This window comes from Phacochoerus africanus, chromosome 3 (genome assembly GCF_016906955.1).
Source record: "Phacochoerus africanus isolate WHEZ1 chromosome 3, ROS_Pafr_v1, whole genome shotgun sequence".
In the NCBI taxonomy this organism is placed as follows: Eukaryota; Metazoa; Chordata; class Mammalia; order Artiodactyla; family Suidae; genus Phacochoerus; species Phacochoerus africanus.
Window position 1 is genome coordinate 31,093,075 of NC_062546.1, and position 23,600 is coordinate 31,116,674.

The 23,600-nt window shown below is 40.6% G+C and overlaps 1 protein-coding gene and 1 non-coding gene across 2 annotated transcripts in view; both read left to right on the forward strand.

Moving 5' to 3' along the window:
* The window catches only part of ATRN (attractin), a 180,860-nt gene that overhangs the window by 66,590 nt on the left and 90,670 nt on the right, over positions 1-23,600 (forward strand). Inside the window, exons 7-12 of the mRNA XM_047771508.1 lie at positions 9,223-9,313; positions 10,718-10,961; positions 11,699-11,882; positions 13,560-13,714; positions 16,599-16,683; positions 22,404-22,624. Of these exons, the coding sequence (XP_047627464.1) occupies positions 9,223-9,313; positions 10,718-10,961; positions 11,699-11,882; positions 13,560-13,714; positions 16,599-16,683; positions 22,404-22,624 (980 nt within the window). The remainder of the gene's footprint in view (positions 1-9,222; positions 9,314-10,717; positions 10,962-11,698; positions 11,883-13,559; positions 13,715-16,598; positions 16,684-22,403; positions 22,625-23,600) is intronic.
* On the forward strand, positions 5,899-6,005 carry LOC125123858 (U6 spliceosomal RNA). Its single transcript, XR_007134227.1, has one exon. It is a non-coding gene; the product is annotated as a U6 spliceosomal RNA (small nuclear RNA).

Here is a 23,600-nt window from a genome sequence, read left to right on the forward strand (position 1 = left end):
TTACCATATTCTTTTGGTGAGAGCAAGTCATAGGTCCCGCTCACACTTGAGGGAAGGATAAATACATGGGTATGAACACCAGGAGGCAGGGGTCATGAGAACCACCCTAGGGTCTGCCTGCCACAGTATGTCAGCAGATCTTGTTAGCTCTTTAAAATCTGTCCCCAGGCTGACTACTTCTCACTACTTCTAGTGCTGCCACCCTGAGAAATAAAGGTAAAATGAAAAGTGTGATTATCCCTTCCATTATTATACTAGATATTATGAGAGTCGTGTGGTCTACCACTTGTGTGTGATTTTTACACTTGTACCTGGCGTCATCCTCTCTTGAGGCAAGAAATCTTGAGAGTCATTTTGGTATTTCCTTCGCCTCCTCATAACATAATCTCATATCAAGCACATCACCTCTGCCACCAAGTACATGTCAAATTCATTGTTTTCTCTCTAAGACAAGCCTGCCAGTATCTCACATTTAGGCTTCAGCAGTAGGTTCTTATCAAGTCTGTCTGTTTCCATTCATTATTCTTAATCTATTTTCTAGGTATCAACTGGGATGATTTTTTTAAGATACATTTTTTACCATTTACTTCCTTTGTAAAACCCATCAGTGGCTTCCCATGGGACTTAATAGTCAGGCCTGATGTGACCACTGCTTACCTTCCCAGACTCAACTTGCTCCCCTTCTGCCACACCAGCCTTTTTTCTTTACCTAAAACTTAGCATGTGTTCCCTCTGTCTAGACCATTCCTGCCGTTGTGCCTCATCTCGTGCTTTGCATATCATATCAGTTAGCTGTCCCACAGTGAGATCCTCCCTGATCAGTCAGTTCAGACAGGTTCTCCCTGTTCTTTTTCATAGTTCTCATTTCCTTTAGAGCAGAGTTCATAATTTTTAATTCTGTCTGTGCCCATTATTGTCCTTGCTCATTTTTCTGCTCTTTCCACTCTGTGTTCTTCACAGAGAACCTTGTTTACTTGCTTAATTTGGCGTAGCTCATAGAAGGTGCTCAAATAAGTTTTTATCAAATGAGTGAGAGAGTAAATGAATTATCTATTTGCTTCACAAATATTTGTTCTTAGAAATGTCATTGTCACATCTTGCTTTTGTTTGATTGGTGTGCCTCATGAGCCACATTTGTTTTAAAATTTTTTTTTTTTTTACTTTTTTTGTCTTTTTAGGGCAACACCCATGACATATGGAGGTTCCCAGGCTAGGAGTCCAGTCAGAGCTATAGCCACTGGCCTATGCCACAGCCACAGCAACTTGGGATCCGAGCTTCATCTGCAACCTAAACCAGAGCTCGTGGCAATGCTCGATCTTTAACCCACTGAGCAAGGTCAGGGATCAAACCTGTATCCTCCTGGATACAAATCGAGTGCATTAACCACTGAGCCACGCTGGGAACTCCTTTTTTATTTGTTTGTTTGTTTTTGTTTATTTATTTATTTATTTTTTTTTTTATTTTCCCACTGTACAGCAAGGGGGTCAGGTTATCCTTACATGTATACATTACAATTACATTTTTCCCCCAGCCTTTCTTCTGTTGCAACATGAGTATCTAGACAAAGTTCTCAATGCTATTCAGCAGGATCTCCTTGTAAATCTATTCTAAGTTGTGTCCGATAAGCCCAAGCTCCCGATCCCTCCCACTCCCTCCCCCTCCCATCAGGCAGCTTTTTGTTTTTGTTTTTTTAGATCGTAACTTTTTTTTGTGTATTTGTATTTGATAAAAACATGATTTTTACAGCTTTATGTATTTTGCGGAAATACTAATATAGTTTCAAGCAAATTTTTAGTAACTCATGAAACGTAAATATAGTGACTTCTTTCAGAAGTATTTCTGGAGCTTAGATTATAAAATTTTATCATCACAGAGTTCCCGTTGTGGTACAGTGGAAATGAATCCGACCAGGAACCATGAGGTTGCAGGTTCAATCCCTGGCCTCACTCAGTGGCTTGAGGATCCAGCTTTGCTGTTAGTGTGGTGTAGGTCACAGACGTGGCTCGAATCTGGCATTGCTGTGGCTGTGGTGTAGGCCAGCAGTTGTAGCTCCAATTAGATCCCTAGCCTGGCAACCTCCATATGCCACAGGTTTGGCCCTCAAAAGCAAATAAATAAATTTTATCATCATCTGTACTCTTGTATAAGCATATTTTGGGAATTGCCCTCACTCTCTGTTTTCTCCATGGCCATCACCCAGTTGCATTGAAAAGCAGTTCCCTGGAAGTTCCCATTGTGTCTCAGTGGGTTACGAATCCAACTAGAATCCATGAAGATTCAGGTTTAATCCCTGGCTTCACTCAGTGGATTAAGGATCTGGCGTTGGCATGAACTGTGGTGTAGGTCACAGACTCTGCTCAGATCCCACATTGCTGTGGCTGTGATATAGGCTGGCAGCTGCAGCTATGATTTGACTCCTAGCCTGGGAGCTTCCGTATGCCTCAAGTGCAGCCCTAAAAAGAAAAAAAAGCACTTCCCATTTTATGTCACCCAAGGGTTCTCTTGCAAAACAAGTTATCTTCTAGGTCTTCTGGGTTAAGCTTTCCAGTTTAAACTTCACCGAATTTCCTTCCCTTGAACAGAAAATGATTTTTTTCCCCCATTTTTGGCCCCTCCGAGGCATATGGAGTACCCAGCCAGGGATCAGATCTGAGCCACAGTTGCAACCTATGCTGCAGCTTTGTCATGCCAGGTCCTTTAACTCACTGTGCCAGACCAGGGTTGGAATCTGTGTCCTGGTGGTATAGAGACATGGCCTATCTAGTTACACCACAGCAGGAACTCCTGAAAAGGATTTTTTTAAAGTTAAAAATAGTAAGAAATTGAGCAACAGATAACCGCACAAGATAAGGAGTATTACCTAAGCCATTAAACTTAAAACAGACACATGAGAACAGCAAGACCAACCCCTTCTCTACCCTACAGAAACTATGTGGGTGATATTCTGAGAGTTCTCACTGATAGCCCCAAATTTAGAAAGAAGAAGAATGAATAGGTATCATTGGTTTTTTTTTAACCCTTTTAACTGAAGAGTAGGAGAAGTAGCTCCTGAGGAGGATCAGGTAAAAAGGGGAGAAATTGATCAAGTGGCTGATTCCCTGCCTCAAAGCCAGGGCCTCTATTTAATTTGGATATCCCAACATTTGCACCCTGGAATAGGACACTTAAAATCTCAGAGGCAAGGGAGTTCCCACTGTGGCATAGTGGGTTAAGAATCCAACTGCAGTGGCTTAGGTCAGTGTGGAGATGTGGCACATTAGGTTAAAGGATCTGACATTGCTGCAGCTGTGGTGTAAGGTGACTGCTGCAGCTTGGATTCAGTCCCTGGCCCGAGAACTACTTATGCCTCAGATGCATCCAAAAAAATCTCAGAGGCAAGTAGAGTCTGGATATTTTATTCTAATAGACTGCACACCTCGCTTGTATCTCAGCCCCAGCATTTCTTCAGACTTTAGAAAAGTGGATAGAACATAAAATGCCAACTCTCACACTAAAGCTAGATGGAAAGATAAACTTGTCTTAGATACAGTGGGGAAAAAAGTTAAGAAATCACCCACATTTTGCAAATGTAGTGTCTGGAATACAGTGTGTAAAACAAGATGAAAGAAGTGACATTGTAGCAAATAATACAAATATTTATGGTAAAAAAAATAAAGAAGAAGAAAGAACACTGCATGTTAAACTGACAAGAACTGATCATAGACAGAAAGTAACTTAAGGAGCAGAAGGAGATTCCTTCCAAGTACTTTGTGCTGTGAATAAATATAATGAGAATTTGAATTCAGGAAAACCAGCTAAAAGACAAGAAGATACTAATAACAGGAGATGAAATGGGCGCTTACACAGGTAAAGAAATATAAATAAATTACATACAGCAAAAATTAGAATGAAAATCAAACTGCTGACACCTTGATAGACATGATTCCAATGAATATGGATGAATAGGTTGATAATTAGAGAATAGGAAAGACACATGGAAGACGGACGATCCAATATAATATAGGTAATTGCTGTCATTGAAGAAAAGAACCCAGCAAATAGAACAGGTGGATTGAAATAGCGCAACATGTTTTAGGAAAATGTTATTCAGTGACAAGGCCTAATTTGATCAAATTATTAAAATTCCATGATAAAGGACAAATTATTGGGTGGAAAGTCTCAGTTGCCTTCTCCTGGCTGGGGTCATGTTCAGTCTCTGCAGAGCCTTTTCCTTGGTCTTTGGAGGGCCAGACACGGTAATTGGAATACCAGGCCACTGTGAGTGGCAGAGTGTGTGCCCTGTGGCATGGTGGGCATTATGTTCCCAGCCATCAAAGAGCTTGTGAGAGAGATAGCTGCACATCTATGGAAGATTCCTCTTTTTAAATTCCTGCATGTCCAGGTGTTAGAACTAGTTGTTTAGTATTCCATTATTTTAGACTCAGCTCCCAGAAGGAGTGCCTGGCATTTATGTTCTGTTGCATCAACTTTGTTTTTGTCTTGTGTTTGCTTCTCTGTGTTATGAAGAGTGACAGAATGTTATATAAATGTCTTTTAGCAGTTCACCTTTGCCAGATTTTATTAACCTGCCGGCACTTTAGTGTCTTGTATCAGCTCTTGGACTGCCATGCCATTGACTGAGGAAGAGTAAAATGCATTAAGATACAGATTGAGCACCTTCCATGTAATGAAAGACGTACGGATTGGGTCATGTGGAGACTTATTTCTGTGCTCCTTCTGTTTCTCTCCTCTCTTTCAAGCTTAAAGAAAAAGGCTTCCGGCTTGAACACAAGGGATATATGTGTTTTCATAAGCCATGCTAGTTTTTCTCTGGAAATACTTTCCAGAATGCCATGAATGTTGTAGTACTGTACAATCCATTTTGTAAAAACAGTTACCTGGATGGAATTAAGTTATTACTACCTCAAGTAAAGGACAATATTGTGTCTTTAAAAATTAGTGAGAGGTATATATATTTAGAGAGAGAGGGAGGGAAGGAAGAAAGGAAGGGGAGAGAAAAAGAGAATGACTGAGACTTCTTAGGCTTCCAAGCAGAAAAGCAAGCCACATAGAAGTGGGAGAAAAATCAGACTGGCCTCAGACCTCCATTGGCAACATCGATACAAGCAACTTTCGAGGGAGCAGTGTCAGCAAAGTTACCTGGGAAAGAAAGGATGGCCCATGAGTATTCTACCCAGCCAAGATGTCATTCACCTCTAAAGCTAGATGTCATTCACCCAGGCCAGGGATTAAACTTGGGCCACAGCAGTAACCTGATCTGTTGCAGTGACAATGCTGGATCCTTAACCCGCAGCACCGCAAGAGAGCTCCAGCAAGCAGATATTCCTAAACATGAAAGAATTTAGGGACAGGAACACACATGAGCTCTACTAGGAAAAAACCACTTGACAGTGAAGTCTAGCCAATTAAGACTTGGGGAGTTCTCGTTGTGGCCCAGTGGAAACCAACCAGACGAGTATTCATGAGGATGCAGGTTCGATCCCTGGCCTTGCTTAATGGAATAAGGATCTGGCTTTGCCGTGAGCTGTCGTGTAGGTCGCAGACTTGGCTTGGATCCCTCGCTGCTGTGGCTGTGGTGTAGGCCAACAGCTGGAGCTCTGATTCAACCCCTAGCTTTGGAACTTCCATATGCTGTGGGTGCAGCCCTTAAAAGACCAAAAAAATAAAAAAGGCTTGGGATTGGCATATGCACAGCAAAGTATGTGGAATGATTGGCCAATGGGGACATGCTTTATAGCACCAGGAACTCTGCCCAGTATTTTGTGATAATCTATGTGGGAAAAGAATCTGAAAGAGAATGGATAGGTGTATATGTATGACAAATAACTTTGTTGTACAGCAGAAATTATCACAACCTTGTAAATTGACTAGACTTCAATAAACTTAAGAAAAAATTAGTGCTTGCTTTGGCAGCACATATACTAAAATTGGAATGATACACAAAAGATTAGCATGGCCCCTGCACATGGATGACACGCAAATTCGTGAAGTGTTCCGTATTTTGTTTTTTAATAAATGAAAAAAAAAATTAAAGACTAAAGAAGGCAGAGTTCCAGCTGTGGTGCGACAGGATTGGCAGCATCTTGGGAGTGCTGGGATGCATGTTCAATCCCCAGCCCGGCACAGTGGGTTAAGGATCTGGTGTTTCCATGGCTGTGGCTTAGGCAACTGGGGTTTCTACAGCCGTGGAGTTCCCATTGTGGCACAGCAGAAACGAATCCAACTAGGAACCACGAGGTTGAGGGTTCAGTCCCTGGCCTTGCTCAGTGGGGTTAAGGATCCAGTGTTGCCGTGATCTGTGGTGTAGGTTGCAGACGCGGCTTGGATTCTGCATTGCTGTGGCTGTGGCATAGACCAGCAGCTGTAGTTCTGATCCCTGGCCTGGAAACCTCCATGTGCCGTGGGTGGATGCAGCTGTGAAAAGACAAAAAATACATTTAAAAAAGCAAAACAAAAAAAAAGAAATAGCAGGTAGTGTGGGTGCTAAGGTTTTTAGCTTTCAAAGCAGGAAGTTAATGGAGTCTGTTCAAAATTAAATTACTTATAATTTTAAAACTAAAGTGAATTTGTAGTTCTTTGGTGGCTCAGCAGGTTTTGGATCCAGCATTGTCACTGCTGTGGCTAGGGTCACTGCTGTGGCCTGGGTTCGATCCCTGTCCTGAGAATTTCCACATGCTGTGGGTAAGGCCAAAAAAAAAAGAGAGAGAAAGAGAAATTAAATTTAATTTATAAATAATTTTTCTTGTATTTAAAAAAATGTAGAATACTCAAAAAATACATAAAATAATAGTATTGATTTATGTGTTCTTTGTATTTAATGTGTCACCATTTTATATTTGCCTGAGATCATGTCCAAAATATTTAAGATAAAGGAAAAGGTTTAGAGAAAAAGAATGAATGCTAATACATTCACCACCCAGGTTAGGAAATAAAACATTCCCAATTTAGTTAAGACACTTGTATGCTCCTCCAAAATAAAACATTCCCAATTTAGTTAAGACACTTGTATGCTCCTCCAAAATCCCGGAGGTGATCAATAACCTGATATTATTATTTGTTCACATACTTATCTTTACACTTCTAATGTAAACATTTTTAGAATTAATAGATTTTTCTAGTTTTAGTTTTTTAATTTTTTTCCTTTGGCTGCACCCGCGGCTTGCAGAAGTTCCCAGGCTAAGGATGAAACCCATACCAGAGCAGCGACCCAAGCCGCTGCAGCGACAACAATGGATCCTTAACCCACTGCACATAAGCTAATGCTGTAGAGTTCCCATTGTGGAGCAGCAGAAATGAATCCGACTAGGAACCATGAGGTTGCTGGTTCAATCCCTGGCCTTGCTCAGTGGGTTAAGAATCTGGCGTTGCCGTGAGCTGTGGTGTAGGTTGCAGACGCAGCTTGCATCCTGCATTGCTGTGGCTGTGGCATAGAGTAGCAGCTGTAGCTCTAATGTGACTCTTAGCCCGGGAACCTGCATGTGCCATAGGTGTGGTCCTCAAAAGCAAAAAAAAAAAAGAGAGAGAGAATGCTGTAATTTTAGGCTTTATAGAAATAGTTGTCTATAGTTTCTTTTTCAGCTTAACATTGTTTTAAGATTTATGTTACTATGTCACGAGTGTATTTATCTTTCACTCTCTATATATTATATAGACATATTGTAATTTATTAATCCATTTTCTGTTGATAGGCATGTTTCTCTTTTTTGCTTTTATATTGTGATAAACCTTTTCTTACATCTTGTTTACATATAATGATGTTTTTCATAAGTAAAAACATGTCTAAGGAAACAACATAAACATTTAAAATATAACAATAACATGAGTTTCCCTTTGGTTTCCTTTTTCTATTAAATTATATTAAATTAACACTGTTTATTAAAATTATCATTTGTTTTATGATTCCCTTTGTATAAATATGTGTTATCTGTCTATCTGTATATATGTGTAGAAAAGGGAGAAATGTTTACCTAATGACACTTATTTCTAGATGACAGAATAGGAGGTCATTTTAAAGTTGTTAGCTCATTTTTTTTGCATTGGTTAGTTTTTTATAATGAGTAAGTATAGTTTTAATAAAAACAATAGAGTGTTTTCTTCAGAAACAAAGCTAATGTTCTAAGATAGATGTGATTAATGCTGCAATATAAGAGTATAAGTGATTTTCTTTGGGGCCTTTTATTTTATTTTATTTTTATTTTTTGGTCTTTTCTAGGGCTGCACCCGAGGCATATGGAGGTTCCCAGGCTAGGGGTCTAATGGGAGCTGTAGCTGCTGGCCTACACGAGAGCCACAGCAATGCCAGATCCCAGCCGAGTCTGCAACCTACACCACAGCTCACGGCAATGCTGGATCCTTAACCTGCTGAGTGAGGCCAGGGATTGAACCTGCAACCTAACGGTTCCTAGTCGGATTTGTTAACTACTGAGCCATGACAGGAACTCCTTTTTTTTTTTTTTTTTACATTTTAAAGGTCTTTAAATGTATTCATAGTATAATTGAAATTCTCCAATGATACTCAAGTTTTCCTGAAAATATTACTTTTTTTTTTTTTTGGTCTTTTTAGGGCTGCATCCAAGGCAAATGGGGGTTCCCAGGCTAGGTGTCTAATCAGAGCTGTAGCCGCTGGTCTACATCACAGCCACAACACCAGATCCAAGCCTCGTCTGCGACCTACACCACAGCTCACAGCCATGCCAGATCCTTAACCCACTGAGCGAGGCCAGGGATCGAATCCACAGCCTCCTGGCTCCTTGTCGGATTCGTTTCTTCTGCACCATGATGGAAACTCCGAAAATGTTACTTTTTAAAATCACTTAGATAAAGAAAAGGAAAGGCTAGGAATTTTTTAACTTAGTTGTCATTCTTTTTTCAGTACATGTCTTCAGTTTTGCATCGTTAAATGAAAGAAAATTACAGTAATAGAAGTCCCTTGAGTATACTGCAACCGGTAGGTGATTTAGTGTGTAGAAGAGGTTTTCAGGAAGCATTAGAAAGTGCCAGTCAATTCTGTTTCTTTCTCATCCCAGGGCTCCGCAGCCTAGCACCCTCTTCCTGAGTTCTCCTGGTCAGTAGGCCCAGATGTTAGTTTTGTTTACCCAGGTACCTCCCCATGTCCATTACAGATTTAATGAGCATCTCCTAAGTGGATTGGATCACAAATAAAGTGTCTAAGATGTTCTCTTTTGTCATTTGAGTGAAAATGTAATTTGTTTGTTTTGCAGGTATGACCTTGCTTCTCGGGAGTGGCTTGTACTGAACAGTTCTGTGAACAGTGTAGTTGTTAGATATGGGCATTCTTTAGCATTATACAAGGTAAAATGCCTCCTCTCTGTACTGAGTAACTCTTCCAAAGTTACTGAATCATATTATGAGATTGAAAAGCTATTTGGTGTTGGACTTTTTTCCTAATCTCTTTTGTGGTGGTAAAATGCACGTAACAGAATTTACCATCTTAGCCATTTATAAGTATACAATCCAGTGATAATAAATTCCTCATAATGTTGTGCAGCTATTGTCATCATCCATCTTTGTAATATTTTTGATCTTGTTAAACTGCAACCCTATGCCCATTAAACAATAATCCCACCCCACCCGACCCCTGCCCCTGACATTCTACTTCCTGTCTCTGATTTTGAATTCGTGTTGAATTTTTATTTATTTTTGTCTTTTTAAGGCCACACCCATGGCACATGGAAGTTCCCATGCTAGAGGTCGAATTGAAGCTACAGCTGCCGGCCTGTGCCACAGCCACAGCAACATGGGGTGCAAGCCACATCTGTGACTTAAACCATAGCTCACGGCAACGCCAGATCCTTAACTCACTGAGGGAGGCCAGGGATTGAACCCAGGTACTCATGGACCCTAGTCAGTTTCATTTCTGCTGAGCCATGACGGGAACGCCTGTGTTGAGTTTTAATTGGGGGAAAACCTTCTAATTTGGGGTGGTTATATAATTAGCTAACTTGTAAGTGGAAATTAAAGTTAAAACTACTTTAACTGGAGAGATTTGAATGGATTCATATTCAAACTGGGATATTATGACTGTGGTACTAAATGGTTAAAAAGTCAGTATCGTGTAGATTAGCTCTTATGTTCATTAGCAAGTTTAGCCAAGGATAGCCACATTGCAATATAACTGAATAGTCATTTTTATTTCCCTGTTCTGTAGTTTATTTCAACTTTATCTTTCCAAGTCATTTTATGTTATAAAAGATCTTGTGTGAAGAAATCCAAGAAAAGAGGCAAAATATTAGAGATGTAGATATGATTGGTTTTATTTTGTTTGTTTCTCCTCCCTTTTCCTAATAACTCCCTGAAAGGTGCTTTTGACTAACACTTTTTTTTTTCCCCGTCTTTTTGCCTTTTTCTAGGGCCGCTCCCGCAGCATATGGAGGTTCCCAGGCTAGGAGTCAAATCAGAGCTGTAGCTGTCGGCCTACCCCACAGCCACAGCAACGCAGGATCTGAGCTTCATCTGTGACCTACACCATAGCTCATGGCAACGCCAGATCCTTAACCCACTGAGCAAGGCCAGGGATCAAACCTGCAACCTCATGGTTCCTAGTCGGATTTGTTACCACTGAGCCACGACGGGAACTCCTTCACTAACACATTTTAAGCTAAGAATAATATTGAGGTTTTGAACTGTTTCTTTTTCTATTCTTAGGTATAATCCTTTTGATGTTGTTTAGAATTTTCTTTACATTTTTTTTCCTAGGATAAAATCTACATGTACGGAGGAAAAATTGATTCAACAGGGAATGTGACCAATGAGTTGAGAGTGTTTCATATTCATAATGAATCATGGGTACTGTTGACCCCTAAAGCAAAAGAGCAGTATGCGGTGGTCGGGCACTCGGCACACATCGTCACGTTGACAAGTGGCCGAGTGGTCATGCTGGTTATCTTTGGTCACTGCCCTCTCTATGGATATATAAGCAATGTGCAGGAATATGACTTGGGTAGGTATATTTTTTCCCAGCAGATCTCTTTTGAGTGTCAGATTTAAAACCTTTACCATTTTTATTATTTCTGTTCAACAAGATTTAACCTAACATTGACCTAGTACTTTATCTTGAAATACAGTTAACATGGATAAAATGCCAATGAAATGTAGATTGTTGATGCTGCTATGTAGTATATGTTTGTTACTGTCAATTCGACAAGGAGCCAAAGATATCACTAAATGCTTTGAATGTTGCAAATAAAAAAAAACAAATAAGAAGGGTTGAAACAACAAATACTCTGAAGAAAAAGTATTTGGATAGCCCTTTAGAGATTGGCTTTATGGAGTGTGATTTCCCCTTAACATATACTCTTTCCTTTGGTTAAATTTTATTATACTTGTTTTTGTGGATGTGGATGATATTTTAGGAAATTAGGCCCATAATGTACACCTGTGTATTGGTCTGAAAAGGTTGTGGGAAATTAAGCGTTCAATTGAAGAATATCTGAGTCTTTTAAATTTAGTGTACTTCTGTTCCTACATAGCATCTTAGAACATCAGAACATTTAACAGATTGAAGTTTGGCCACCTGGCTTTGTTACAAGTTTTAGATGGCCTTCCTTTAGAAATGAAAAGTTTAAAGTTACATGTATCCAGTCTGCTGAAATATCTTCTCTTATCCTAATTGGTAATTTTAAGTGTTAAGAGAAGAGGAGCCTGCAGTGTTTGCCTTTCACTGTTTGCCATTTCCAGATAAGAACACGTGGAGTATATTACATACCCAGGGTGCCCTGGTCCAAGGCGGCTATGGCCACAGCAGTGTCTTTGACCACATTACCAGGGCCCTGTATGTTCATGGAGGCTACAAAGCTTTCAGCGCCAATAAATACCGACTTGCAGATGATCTCTACAGATACGACGTGGACGCCCAGATGTGGTGGGTGCTTTTTCTTGAGCTTTCCCTTTCAGGTGTGAGTTCTGACAGTTGCTGGAAAGGTACTGGGCTATATTTTTGTTTTCATGCCTACCATCATTCTCTTCATAATGTAAAGAGAAAAATGGTGAAATAAACAGAAGGTAATAAAGTAGTAGTATCTATAATTTGATAGTAGGTTGATTAGAAAATTCTTGGGATTTTCTTGACTGGCTTTTTGTGTGTGTGTGTGTGTGTTTTTGCCATTTCTTGGGCCGCTCCCGCAGCATATGGAGGTTCCCAGGCTAGGGGTTGAATCAGAGCTGTAGCCACCGGCCTATGCCAGAGCCACAGCAACGCGGGATCCGAGCCGCATCTGCAACCTACACCACAGCTCACGGCAACACCGGATCGTTAACCCACTGAGCAAGGGCAGGGACCGAACCCGCAATCTCATGGTTCCTAGTCGGATTCGTTAACCACTGCGCCACGACGGGAACTCCAAGGCTTTAAATTTTTATGCAGTCAATACCACAATAAAATTTTAGCTCTTCAGAATCCTGAAAAGTAAGTTGTTCTACATAGTTGAGTTTATGCACACTGTTGTCATTAATTAAGTAGAATGTATCCATTTTTTAACCTTTTCTTGATGACCAAGGTGTTCTCTTTGGAGTCAGTAACTGGTGTTATTGCATGAAATCATCAAACAGAGATGGTCTCAGTACCTAAAAGATTAGCGCTCTCCTCACTGTACTGTATATTGGTCTTTGTAAAGTATGCTGATTTTAGTAAATATGAAGCATATTTGAGTTATGGAATAATATGATTATCAAGCAATGATTTATTTATTTATTTTTGGGCACACCCACAGCATGTGGGAGTTTCCAGGCCAAGGATTGAATGCTGGATTCTTAACCGACTGTGCCGCAGGAGAACTCCTAGTAATGGTTTATCTTCTTTTCATATATCCTTACATATTTGATACCATGCTGTGGATACCATTTTACATGGTCATTTCTAGTGGCTATGTAATATTCCATCTAGTGGGTATGATAACGCCCATACAGTTGGAAGTTTTGGTTCCTAGCTTTTGTCTTATTAAAAAAGTATTGTCATTGCTGTGGCTCTGGCGTAGGCCGGTGGCTACAGCTCCGATTCGACCCCTAGCCTGGGAACCTCCATATGCTGCGGGAGTGGCCCAAGAAATGGCAAAAAGACAAAAAAAATAATAATAATAAAAAAATAAAAAATAAAAAAGTATTGTATGTAAGCTTCTATCTGTATTTCCCATGATTTCTGCTCAGAAATTAGAATTATATTGTCAAAGGGTATGAACATTTTTAAGGCTCTTAATATATTTTATCAAAATTCTCATGAGTCTTAGAGTTCCCTGGTGGCTTAGTGAGTTAAGGATCCATCATTGTTGCTGCTGTGTTGCAAGTTTGATTCCTGGCCTGGGAACTTCTGTATACTGCGAGCATAGCCAAAAAATAAAAAAGATTCTCATAAATTTTTAAGATTTTGTTTGTTATTTTTATTGCTTATATACAGAGAAAGTTACGTATACACAGAGAAAAATATAGAAGTATTTACACATTTGGATCTGAAGTTAAGAAAATGGTTATATTTGTATTAGCAAATAGATGATGACTATTCTGAAGAACTAACCTTGTATTTATTATTTTTAAATAAACTCAAAAGGACCATTCTTAAGGACAGCCGGTTTTTCCGTTACTTGCACACAGCAGTGATAGTGAGTGGAACCATGCTGGTGTTTGGAGGAAACACACACAATGACACGTCCATGAGCCATGGAGCTAAATGCTTCTCTTCAGATTTCATGGCTTACGACATTGGTAAGTTGCCCAAAGCCATTTTGGCTTCAAGAATCTTTTTTTTCCTTTTGTCCGTAAGCACCATTTTAAAAGAAACAAAATATTGGTAGTTAAAAGTAGTCAAGCCATTTGAAAGAGGTCCAAATGGTATTTTTTAATGGTAATTTGACTGATACTATATTAAAACACATTACTTCTGTAATGTAATGTTCTTTTTGAAGTCCATCCTTTGATAAGCTGGGGTGATTGGGCTCTCCTGTGTTACAGATGTTTTTTTGTTTGTTTGTTTTGTTTTTTTCGTCTTTTTGCCATTTCTTGGGCCGCTCCCGAGGCATATGGAGGTTCCCAGGCTAGGGGTCTAATTGGAGCTGTAGCCGCTGGCCTACACCAGAGCCACAGCAACTCGGGATCCGAGCCGCGTCTGCAACCTACACCACAGCTCATGGCAACGCCAGATCGTTAACCCACTGAGCAAGGGCAGGGATCGAACCCGCAACCTCATGGTTCCTAGTCGGATTCGTTAACCACTGTGCCACGATGGGAACTCCCTGTGTTACAGATGAAAAGCCTTACATAGTAGTGTAGGGTAGCTATGACCACCAGCTATGTTAAGTTGGTTTAAGTATAGCTTTATTTCATTCCCCAGAAACTGGTTTCACACATTCTTGATGTAATACTTGGACAGGAATTTTTTTTTTTTTTTTTTTTTGCTTTTTAGGGCCACCCCTGCGGCATATTGGAGGTTTCCAGGCTAGGGGTCCAATTGGAGCTGTAGGTGCTGGCCTACACCACAGCCACAGCAATGCCAGATCCTTAACCCACTGACCGAGGCCAGGGATTGAACCTGCCACCTCATGGATGCTAGTTAGATTCGTTTCCTCTGTGCCACAACAAAAACTCCAGGAATTTTTTTTTTTTTTAATTTGGTATGGTAATGTAGTGACCAGAAGAGGGCAATATTTGTTCATGCAAAACAAATATTAGAAGGTTTTTTTGGTATAAATATCATCAGATATTCTTTTTTAACAGATGTCTTATGTGCCAGCCCCTGAGCTTGTGCATTGGGGATTGTAAGAGGAATAAGTTACAGTCCTTGCCTCATGATGTGGGAGGCAAAGAACTGAGCAGGCAGTATAATTGCAATTCGGGTCCCTCAGGATCTGACCAGACAGCTGCTTGCTTCTAGTACCACTTGAAGCCACTCCTCCCTGATGTGCTGCTAGGATACAGCCCCAAGTATGTGGCATGGACTCTTTCCGCATCTAGGTCTCTGCATATGGGCTTCCTTTGCCTGAGAAGTTCTGCCTGCCTTGGCGCAGCTGACTTCCTGATGTTGGAGGACGCAGCATGTATGGCCCCTCTTCAAGAAGGCTTTCCCTGACCATAACCCTTAGCCCCCAGGAGTTAAGAGAAGCTCACAGGTGCTCGCATATATTCTTCTCAGAGCAGGTGACATCTTGAATAGCAGTTATACTGTCAGCCACTTCCACAGCCTTGGTTCCAACCCTCCTCAGGACTTCAGCAACAGCCTCCTAATAACTCCCACCTTGCCCCTTCCCGAGTATGCATCACAGTGCCACCAAGAGATCGTCCCAAGACGCAAATATAATTTCAGACCTCCTGTGTGAGATTCTTCAGAAAGCCCCGGCTCCTCAATACGGCAAGGCTGTGGAAGTGGCAGTGAGGGTAAAGAGGTTTGAGAAGTCACAGGAACCTGATGATTGTCCAGGGTGTGTGTTTGAGAGCTGTGGCAGCATCCTATCTGGTATCTGGTGTGGGCCATGGTAGATGGTGCTTTTCACCAAGGCTGGAAATAGAGGTAGAGGGACAGGGTCTGGGAGGAGGTGAGGAAATTGAATGTGGGGACATGTTCAGCTGGAGATGACTGTGGGACAGAATAGTACAGATCAGTGGGGATCTGAGGTGGTGAGCTTCTGGAGGGAGCATGTATCTTCAGGGATGAGCAAAGAGCCAGAGGATAGAGCCATAAAGAAGTCTGAAAGAAGAGTTCCCTGGTGGCGTACCAGTTAAGAATCCGGCGTTGTCACTGCTGTGGCGTAGGTTCGATCCTTTGCCCTTGGAACTTCCATATGCCGCGGGGTGCAGCCAAAAAAAAAGTCTGAAAGGGACAAAGTGAGATGAGACTGGGAACCTGTGAGGGAGCAGTTAACAGGGGTTACAGAGAGATTAAATAAAGGCTAGAGTCAGATTTAGCAGGAAAAAGGTCATTTATTACCCTCTAGATATGGAGGAGCAATCCAGATTGCAGTAGCTGAGAAGTTTTGTATGGTGAGATGTACACGGTGAATATTGAGCATTATAATAAAAAACTCTTATCTGTGAAGGAAGAAAGGGGTAAGTTAAGTGCCTCTCTGGGCTTATTTAAATGCCCTGGTAGGAGTTCCCATTGTGGCTTGGTGGTTATCTGACTAGCATCCATGAGGATGTGGGTTCAATCCCTGGCCTCGATCAGTTGGTCAGGGATCCAGCATTGCTGTGAGCTGGCGTGTAGGTCACAGACACGGCTCAGATCTGGCGTTGCTGTGGCTGTGGTGTAGGCCAGCGGCTACAGCTCTGATTCAGCTCCTAGCCTGGGAACCTCCATATGCCGGGGGTGTGGCCCTAAAATGGCAAATATTCTAGAGGGTAAACACTGATAGGCGACAGAGTGATGCAGGCATCTTGGGTTTTCAGCGCATTCGCTAATTAGAATTGCCAGGGTCCTACCTTTCTTCCATGCCCTGCTGATCTGTTACTACGACCTTTTGCCAACTAAATAATGGTATGATTAAGAAAAACTGAGAGATAAGTTTGTGTTTGTTATCGACTTCTTTCCCAAAGAAAATGCAATGTCCAGTTCCTATTGAATAAGAATGACAGTCCCTTATGTTTTTCTCGCTCCTAGCTTGTGACCGATGGTCAGTGCTTCCCAGACCTGATCTGCACCATGATGTCAACAGATTTGGCCATTCAGCGGTCTTACACAACAGGTAATTGGAGAAATGCTTGCTCTTTTTCTCTTGTTTTTAATGAAAATCAATTATAAATGAAATGATATTGGACTTACCATGTTGTTCACAGGATTCCCTCATCCCATTAGCTTTTCATAAAATTATATAGGCATGAATTTCCTGATTTATATTTAAAATATTTGATGTGGATTTGAATTACTTCTAATGAAATGTTTGTTGATGTGGTTCTGTTAGCATCAGGAGTAAGCTCTGTTAGGTGTTGTCTGAGTGCACGGGACAACAGAAGTTTGTGTAGTTACCGGCTTATGCCCTCTGCTATTCTATTATTGTGGTGGCTAGGTTGTCACGTTTCTCTTAGTTTTATCTGAGTGGTGAAGATGGATTTGAAAAAAACGAGAGAGGGTACTTGAGATGAGGGATAAGGTATGGGAACAGAGGGGGCGATTGTAACGCTTCCCATCGATCAAGTCTGTGTTATTTCATGTGGATCAAGTCTTTGGATAATCTGAGGTCTGAACTGCATTTCATTGCATCGTTTAGAAATGCTTGGCTCATGGAAAAAAATAACAATCATTATTGAAAAAAAAAAAAAGGAAATGCTTGGCTCAAACTAGTAGAGCTCTTTATAAATCTGCCCCTAGAAAAGGACCTGTCGTTAAAGGGAGATCCAGACTGGCCACTCGACCTACACCTTCCATGTGCTTTATAGATTTTTGATTGGTTAATCATGTTGTTAATGTTTCTCGTTTTGCTTCTGCTGTTATTACTGTTGTTTACCTCACCTTTTAAAATTCTAGGCCTTATCGATCCTGAAACTATTTAAATGCTATAATGCTTGTATATATTATGTTAGGATTTCTTTTATTTTCAAAATGGCTGTTGTGATAATGCAGGTTAGATGAGGTAATTCATCTTGGATTAGGAAAGATAAGAAAGCAACCTATCTTGGGAGTCCCTGCTGTGGTGCAATGGGATTGGCAGTGTCTCTGCACCGCTGGGACATAGGTTCAATCCCCGACCTGGCACAGGGGTTTAAGGATCTGGCATTGCTGTAGGTCACGACTCTGGCTCCATTCTGATCCCTGGCCCAGGGACTCCAAAAAAGAAAAAAAGAAAAGAAAGAAAGAAAGCAACCTATCTTGTAGATGTGAAGGAAGAATCGACAGAATTCAAGCACTTAGATATTGGAAAAAGGGACATCTTTCACAAAGTAAACACCTAACTAAAATTTATCAATAAGTATGGTTTTAGTGTGGGAGTATTTGTCAGGTATAGATTAAAATGGAAGGATTTTTGAGTACTTATTTTAAGTGTTATCTTTCTTATTTTTTTTTAGGGCCGCACCTGAGGCATATGGAAGTTCCCAGGCTAGGGGTCAAGTCGGAACTGTAGCTGCCGGCCACAGCCACATCAGATCCCAGCCACATCTGCTACCTACACCCCAGCTCACGGCAACACCAGATTCTTAACCCACTGAGCAAGACCAGGGATCGAGCCCACATTCTCATGGATACTAGCAGGTTCATAAACCGCTAAGCCACAATGGGAACTCCTGAAGTGTTATCTTAAATTGTAGTTTGATATTTCCTCAGTAAGGAAAACCTTAAAGTTTTCTATAAGTGCCTCTTGATGTTTTGCATCTGGAAAGCAGTGGATCCGTTTTGTCTTCATCTTGCCTGTGGGTGCCTGGTCTCAGGTCTGTTCATCTTTCCATTCCTGGTGTTCTCCTAGCATAGGACTTGGCACACAGTTGCCATTTGCTAAATATTGGGAGGTTTTATATAAACTCAGAGAAGTTGACAATTTACCGTAGATGTAATTTAACCATGCCTCAAAATTGGAAATGGCTTGCCTGAGTTACAGTAATGTTTTTATTTTTGTGTAATTCCAGTGGAGTGTTTGAGCCTGTATGTGAGTATCCATGTGTATGGTTGGAGGGGGCAGAGTGTAACAGGGGAGGCCATGTAGTTAAAAACCATGATTAGTTTAATTCTATGAAATAATTTACCAAAAGAGAAACTTTGATTCACATAAGACTTCTTGGTGTTTTGAAAGATAGTTCCCTTAATCAAGCAGCAGCACTGGGCCAGCTGTACCTCACTTAGTTGTCATCCCTGTGGTTTGGGGGAGGCAGGAAGAGGAGTGGGCTGTGAGATCCTGAGGCTGCTGCTGATGCACCTGTTCTTCTCAGTTCCCTGCTCCAGGCCTCTTTGATGGACTCTGCCTACCCTTGCAGAGCCATTGTGTGACCAGATGCATTCAGAATTAGTGAGAACACCAGCTCTACTGGGAAGGGGATGGAGCTTACTTGGTTTAAGCAGTAAATTGACTAACTAGTTGAATCTAGACTACATAATGTGATACTTAGTAAACCAATGTGGGGTTAATAATTAAACCTGGTGTTCATTTTTAGTTACTGAAATATGTCAGTTTTCAGAAAGAGTGAAAATATAGCCACAAAATCTTTATGCTTTAGTTAGTTAGCCGTCTGTTGATTTGAGGAAAATAGAGGCATTGGGAGAGGGAATTATTTGATACCTCGTTGTGGGTTACTTCCTGTCAGATCATAGGATCTCAGAGTTGGAAGAGATCCTTGAAATGATCTGTTCCAAACTCCCACTTAATGCAGGCATTCCATCTAAAGTGTTCAGAGGTGATGAACGTGCCTCCCAAAGAAGACACTCCTTTAAACAGGCCTAGGAATGAAAAACTCACCTAAGTTGGAAACTAGTAATGAGCACATTTTCCTTTATCTTATCTGGAATCCACTTTGAATCTTCTGCCTATTGATTTTATTTCTGTTCTTTAAATGTTTGCAATAGAAGCCCAAATCCTCTGCCATGCAAAGCTCCCTCAAATATTTAAGGGATGTTTAAGTTGTCTCTCCTGATTAAACAGACCCCAGTCTAACTCTTCAGTTTCTGACCTGGCACGTGGTTGTCAGGCTTGAGGATGTCGCAGTGAACATCGCACAAGAGGCGCAGACGTATCATGTATGTGGCAGCTGAGACCCAGTGTTCTCTGTGATACAAACGATTTCACTTTGATAACCTGTGGTTTTGGTCTCCCACACCAGCGTTTTAAGAACTTTCCCTGGAGCTATGATACAATTGCTTTTGTTTTGAATATGGGTGATTCTGCATATATGGCCTATAAACAACTTTATTGAAGTAGAGTTGATACACACAATAAAGAGTATACATTTAAAGTGTGCGATTGGATGAATTTTGACATAAGTATACACTGTGACATCGTCACACAATCAAGAAAATGTATCCATCACCCACAAAATTTCCCTGAAATGTCCCAGCTGTACTCATGAGGATATTGCTCTATACTTTTTTGGTGATGTCTTTGTCTGGTTAATATTGGACTTACAGAATAAATTGAGAAATGTTCTTTCCCACTCTGTTTTCTGGAAGAGTTTATAAAGAATTGGTATTACTGGAGCTTCCGCCATGGCACAATAGGATCGGCGGCATCCTGGGAGCTCTCGGACACAGGTTTGATATCTGGCCTGGCACAGTGGGTTAAGGATCTGGTGTTACCACAGCTGTGGCTTAGGTCATGACTGTGGCTTGGATCTGATCTCTGGCCCAGGAGCTTCACATGCCATGGGGCAGCCAAAAATTAAAAAAATAAATACGTAAAGAATTGGTATTATTATTTTAAATGTTTGATGCTTGATAAAATTCATCTGGGCCTGGGCTTTTTCTTTGTGGGAATATTTTAAATTGCCAGTTCAGTCTTTATTCTTGTGATAGGTTTGTCTATTTGAATTTTTTTTTTTCTTTTTTTTCTTAGGGCTGCACCCACGTTATATGTAAGTTCCCAGGCTAGGGGTCTAATGGGAGCCATTCCCACTGGCCTACACCACAGCCATAGCAATTCAGGATCCATGCCGCATCTGTGACCCACACCACAGCTCACAGCAACACTGGGTCCTTAACCCACTGAGTGAGATCAGGGATCAAACTTGAGTCCTCATGAATACTAGTCAGGTTCGATACTGCTGAGCCACAACGGCAATGCCTGGATTTTCTCTTTCTTGTTAAGGTGGTTGAGGGCGGGGTATTTTTAAAAATGTGGTAAAATTTTCATAACATAAGGTTTACCATATTAACTTTTTTTGTTGTTGTTGTCTTTTTAGGGCCACTCCCAGCATATGGAGGTTCCCAGGCTAGGGGTTGAATCGGAGCGGTAGACGCCGGCCTATGTCACAGCCACGGCAATACCAGATCCCAGCCACATCTTCGACCTACACCACAGCTCATGGCAATGTTGGATCCTTAACCCACTGAGCGAGGCCAGGGATCGAACCTGCAACCTCAGTCTGATTCGTTTATGCTGAGCCACAATGGGAACTCCATATTAAACATTTTTAAGTGTTTGGTTCAGTGGCACTTAGTACACCAAATGTACATTGTTGTACACTGATCCATTTTTAGACCTATTTTCATCTCACAAAACTGAAACTCTACCCATTAAACATTAACTCCCCATTCCACCCTTTCCCCTGCTCTTGGCAACTACCATCTGCCTTTTGTCTCTATACATTTGACCACTTTAGGTTCCTCATATTAAGTGGAATTATATACTATTTGTCGTGTCGTTACTAGCTTATTTCACTTAGCATGATTTCCCAAGGTTCATTCATCCATGTAGCATGTGTCAGAATTTCTTTCCTTTTTAAGGTGTATACATATACACCACATTTGTTTATCTATTCACGTATCTGTGGACACTTGGGTTGCTCCTGTCTTTTGGCTGTTGTGAATAATGCTCCTGTGATCATGGGTGTACAAATATCTGTTTGAGTCCCAGCTTTCAGTTCTTTTGGGTATATATTCAGAAATGAGTTGCTGTGTCTTATTGTAATTCTGCTTTTTACTTTATTGAGGAACTAGTTGATTTTGATAATCTGTGTCTTTCTAAGAATATGTCCATTTCATCCAGGTTGTCTTATTTGTTGGTATAAAAGATCATAATATATCCTTATAATGCTTTTTAATTTCTCTAAAGACACTAATGGTGTTTCCTCTTCATTCCTGATTTTGTTAATTTGTGTCCTCTCTCTTTTTTCTTGGTCAGTCTAGCTAAAGGTTATCAATTTTGTTGATTTTCTCAAAGAACAAACTTCTAGTTTTATTGATTTTTTTTTTTACTATTTTCTTCTATGTAATATTGTTTCTTTGTATAATTTATTCTCTTCTTCTTGCTTTTCTTTTTCTAGTTTCTTAAGGCAGAAACTTAGGTTTTAATTTTCTCATATAGTTGTTTAAAGCTGTAAGTTTCTAAGTACTATAATTCTACCCCATAAACTTTGATAAGGCATTTCTTTGGTTTTATTCAGTTGAAAATATTTCCTTCCTTCCTACCTTCCTTCCTTCCTTTCCTGGCTGTGGCCATGGCACATGGAAGTTCCTGGGCCAGGGATCCAATCCATGCCACAGCAGTGATTAACCCTGGATCCTAAAGTTACTAAGTTGTCATGAAAACTTTTTAATATAGTGGCTAGAAAGAGTAGATGGATTATTGGAACTATTCTAGGTAATCACAGGCCATTGTGAAAGGTTGGAATTTGGGAGGTAAAAGTATGAAGAATTTTTTTGAGATCTGAAAAAAATTTTTTTACAGACTTATGTAACATTTGTCTAACAATCGTAAAAATTATATCATACATTTGTTTATACAAGTTTTCAGTAAACTCTTTCTCACTCCTTTTTTTTTTCTTTTAGCACCATGTATGTATTTGGTGGTTTCAATAGTCTCCTCCTCAGTGACATCCTGGTATTCACCTCAGAAGAGTGTGAAGCACACCAGAGTGAAGCCGCTTGTCTAGCAGCAGGACCTGGCATCCGGTGTGTGTGGGACACAGGGTCATCTCAGTGTGTCTCCTGGGAGTTGGCGACTGAAGCACAGAGAGCAAAGTTAAACTCAGAATGTTTTTTCAAAAGAAGTATGTTTTTTCTCTTAAAATTTAATTAATTTGAGATCTCATTTTATCTGAATCATGAAGGCAGTTAGCCTGTGTATACTTTTTATGTTCATTTTATTATCCGTAATTATTCCGTAATTACTTTGTGTGTAAATACTTGTGGAAATTTGCAAATTGGTTTCTAAACATCTTTATAATGGATGGGAACATGCCATGTGGCTCCTAGAAAGTTGTCTGCTAAAGATAAAGACAAACCTTTTCAGCACTGTGTAGACTTTGTATACCAACCCCAGAACCTAGCTCCAGTTGTTCTGAAGCACTGCAATCCAATAGGACTTTATTGTGATAATGACAATGTTCTGTCTTCACTGTCCCAGTGTCCTGTGGCTATCAAACAGGAATGGGATGGCTATCTTGGAATGAGACTGGTGTGACTGAAGAACTGAATTTTTAAATTTTAATTAATTACAATAAAAAACTGCATGTGGTTAGTGGCTACCATATTGGATTAAGCAGCTCTAAGATTAGAGCTAATATTAAGAGGGCCAATCCAGAAAAGCTCTGTTGGAGTAGATTGTTCTGGTGGATAGAGGTAGAGATACTCTCTTTGCAAAGTATTGTTCTTCTCTGGCTTCTCCTAGCAGGGCACAGCAGTGTTAGCAAGGCAGACAGTTGCTGTGGATGAGCAGTGACCTCTCCTTTTAGAACCACCACTTACATTTTCCAAGCTTCCTTCATCTGGCCTACTCAGCTTCTTGTTACCCTTTTGCTCTGACGTACAGCAGCACAAAGTAATTCACTGAAGTTGTGTGTGAGAAATTCCTTTAAAACTAAGGAAGATATCTCTGTAAAATATTTTTTCACTTCAATTAATTTATAGTATGTTGACTGAATTTCTTTCTTTTCTTTTTTGTCTTTTTGACATTTCTTGGGCCGCTCCCATGGCATATGGAGGTTCCCAGGCTAGGGGTTGAATCGGAGCTGTAGCCGCCAGCCT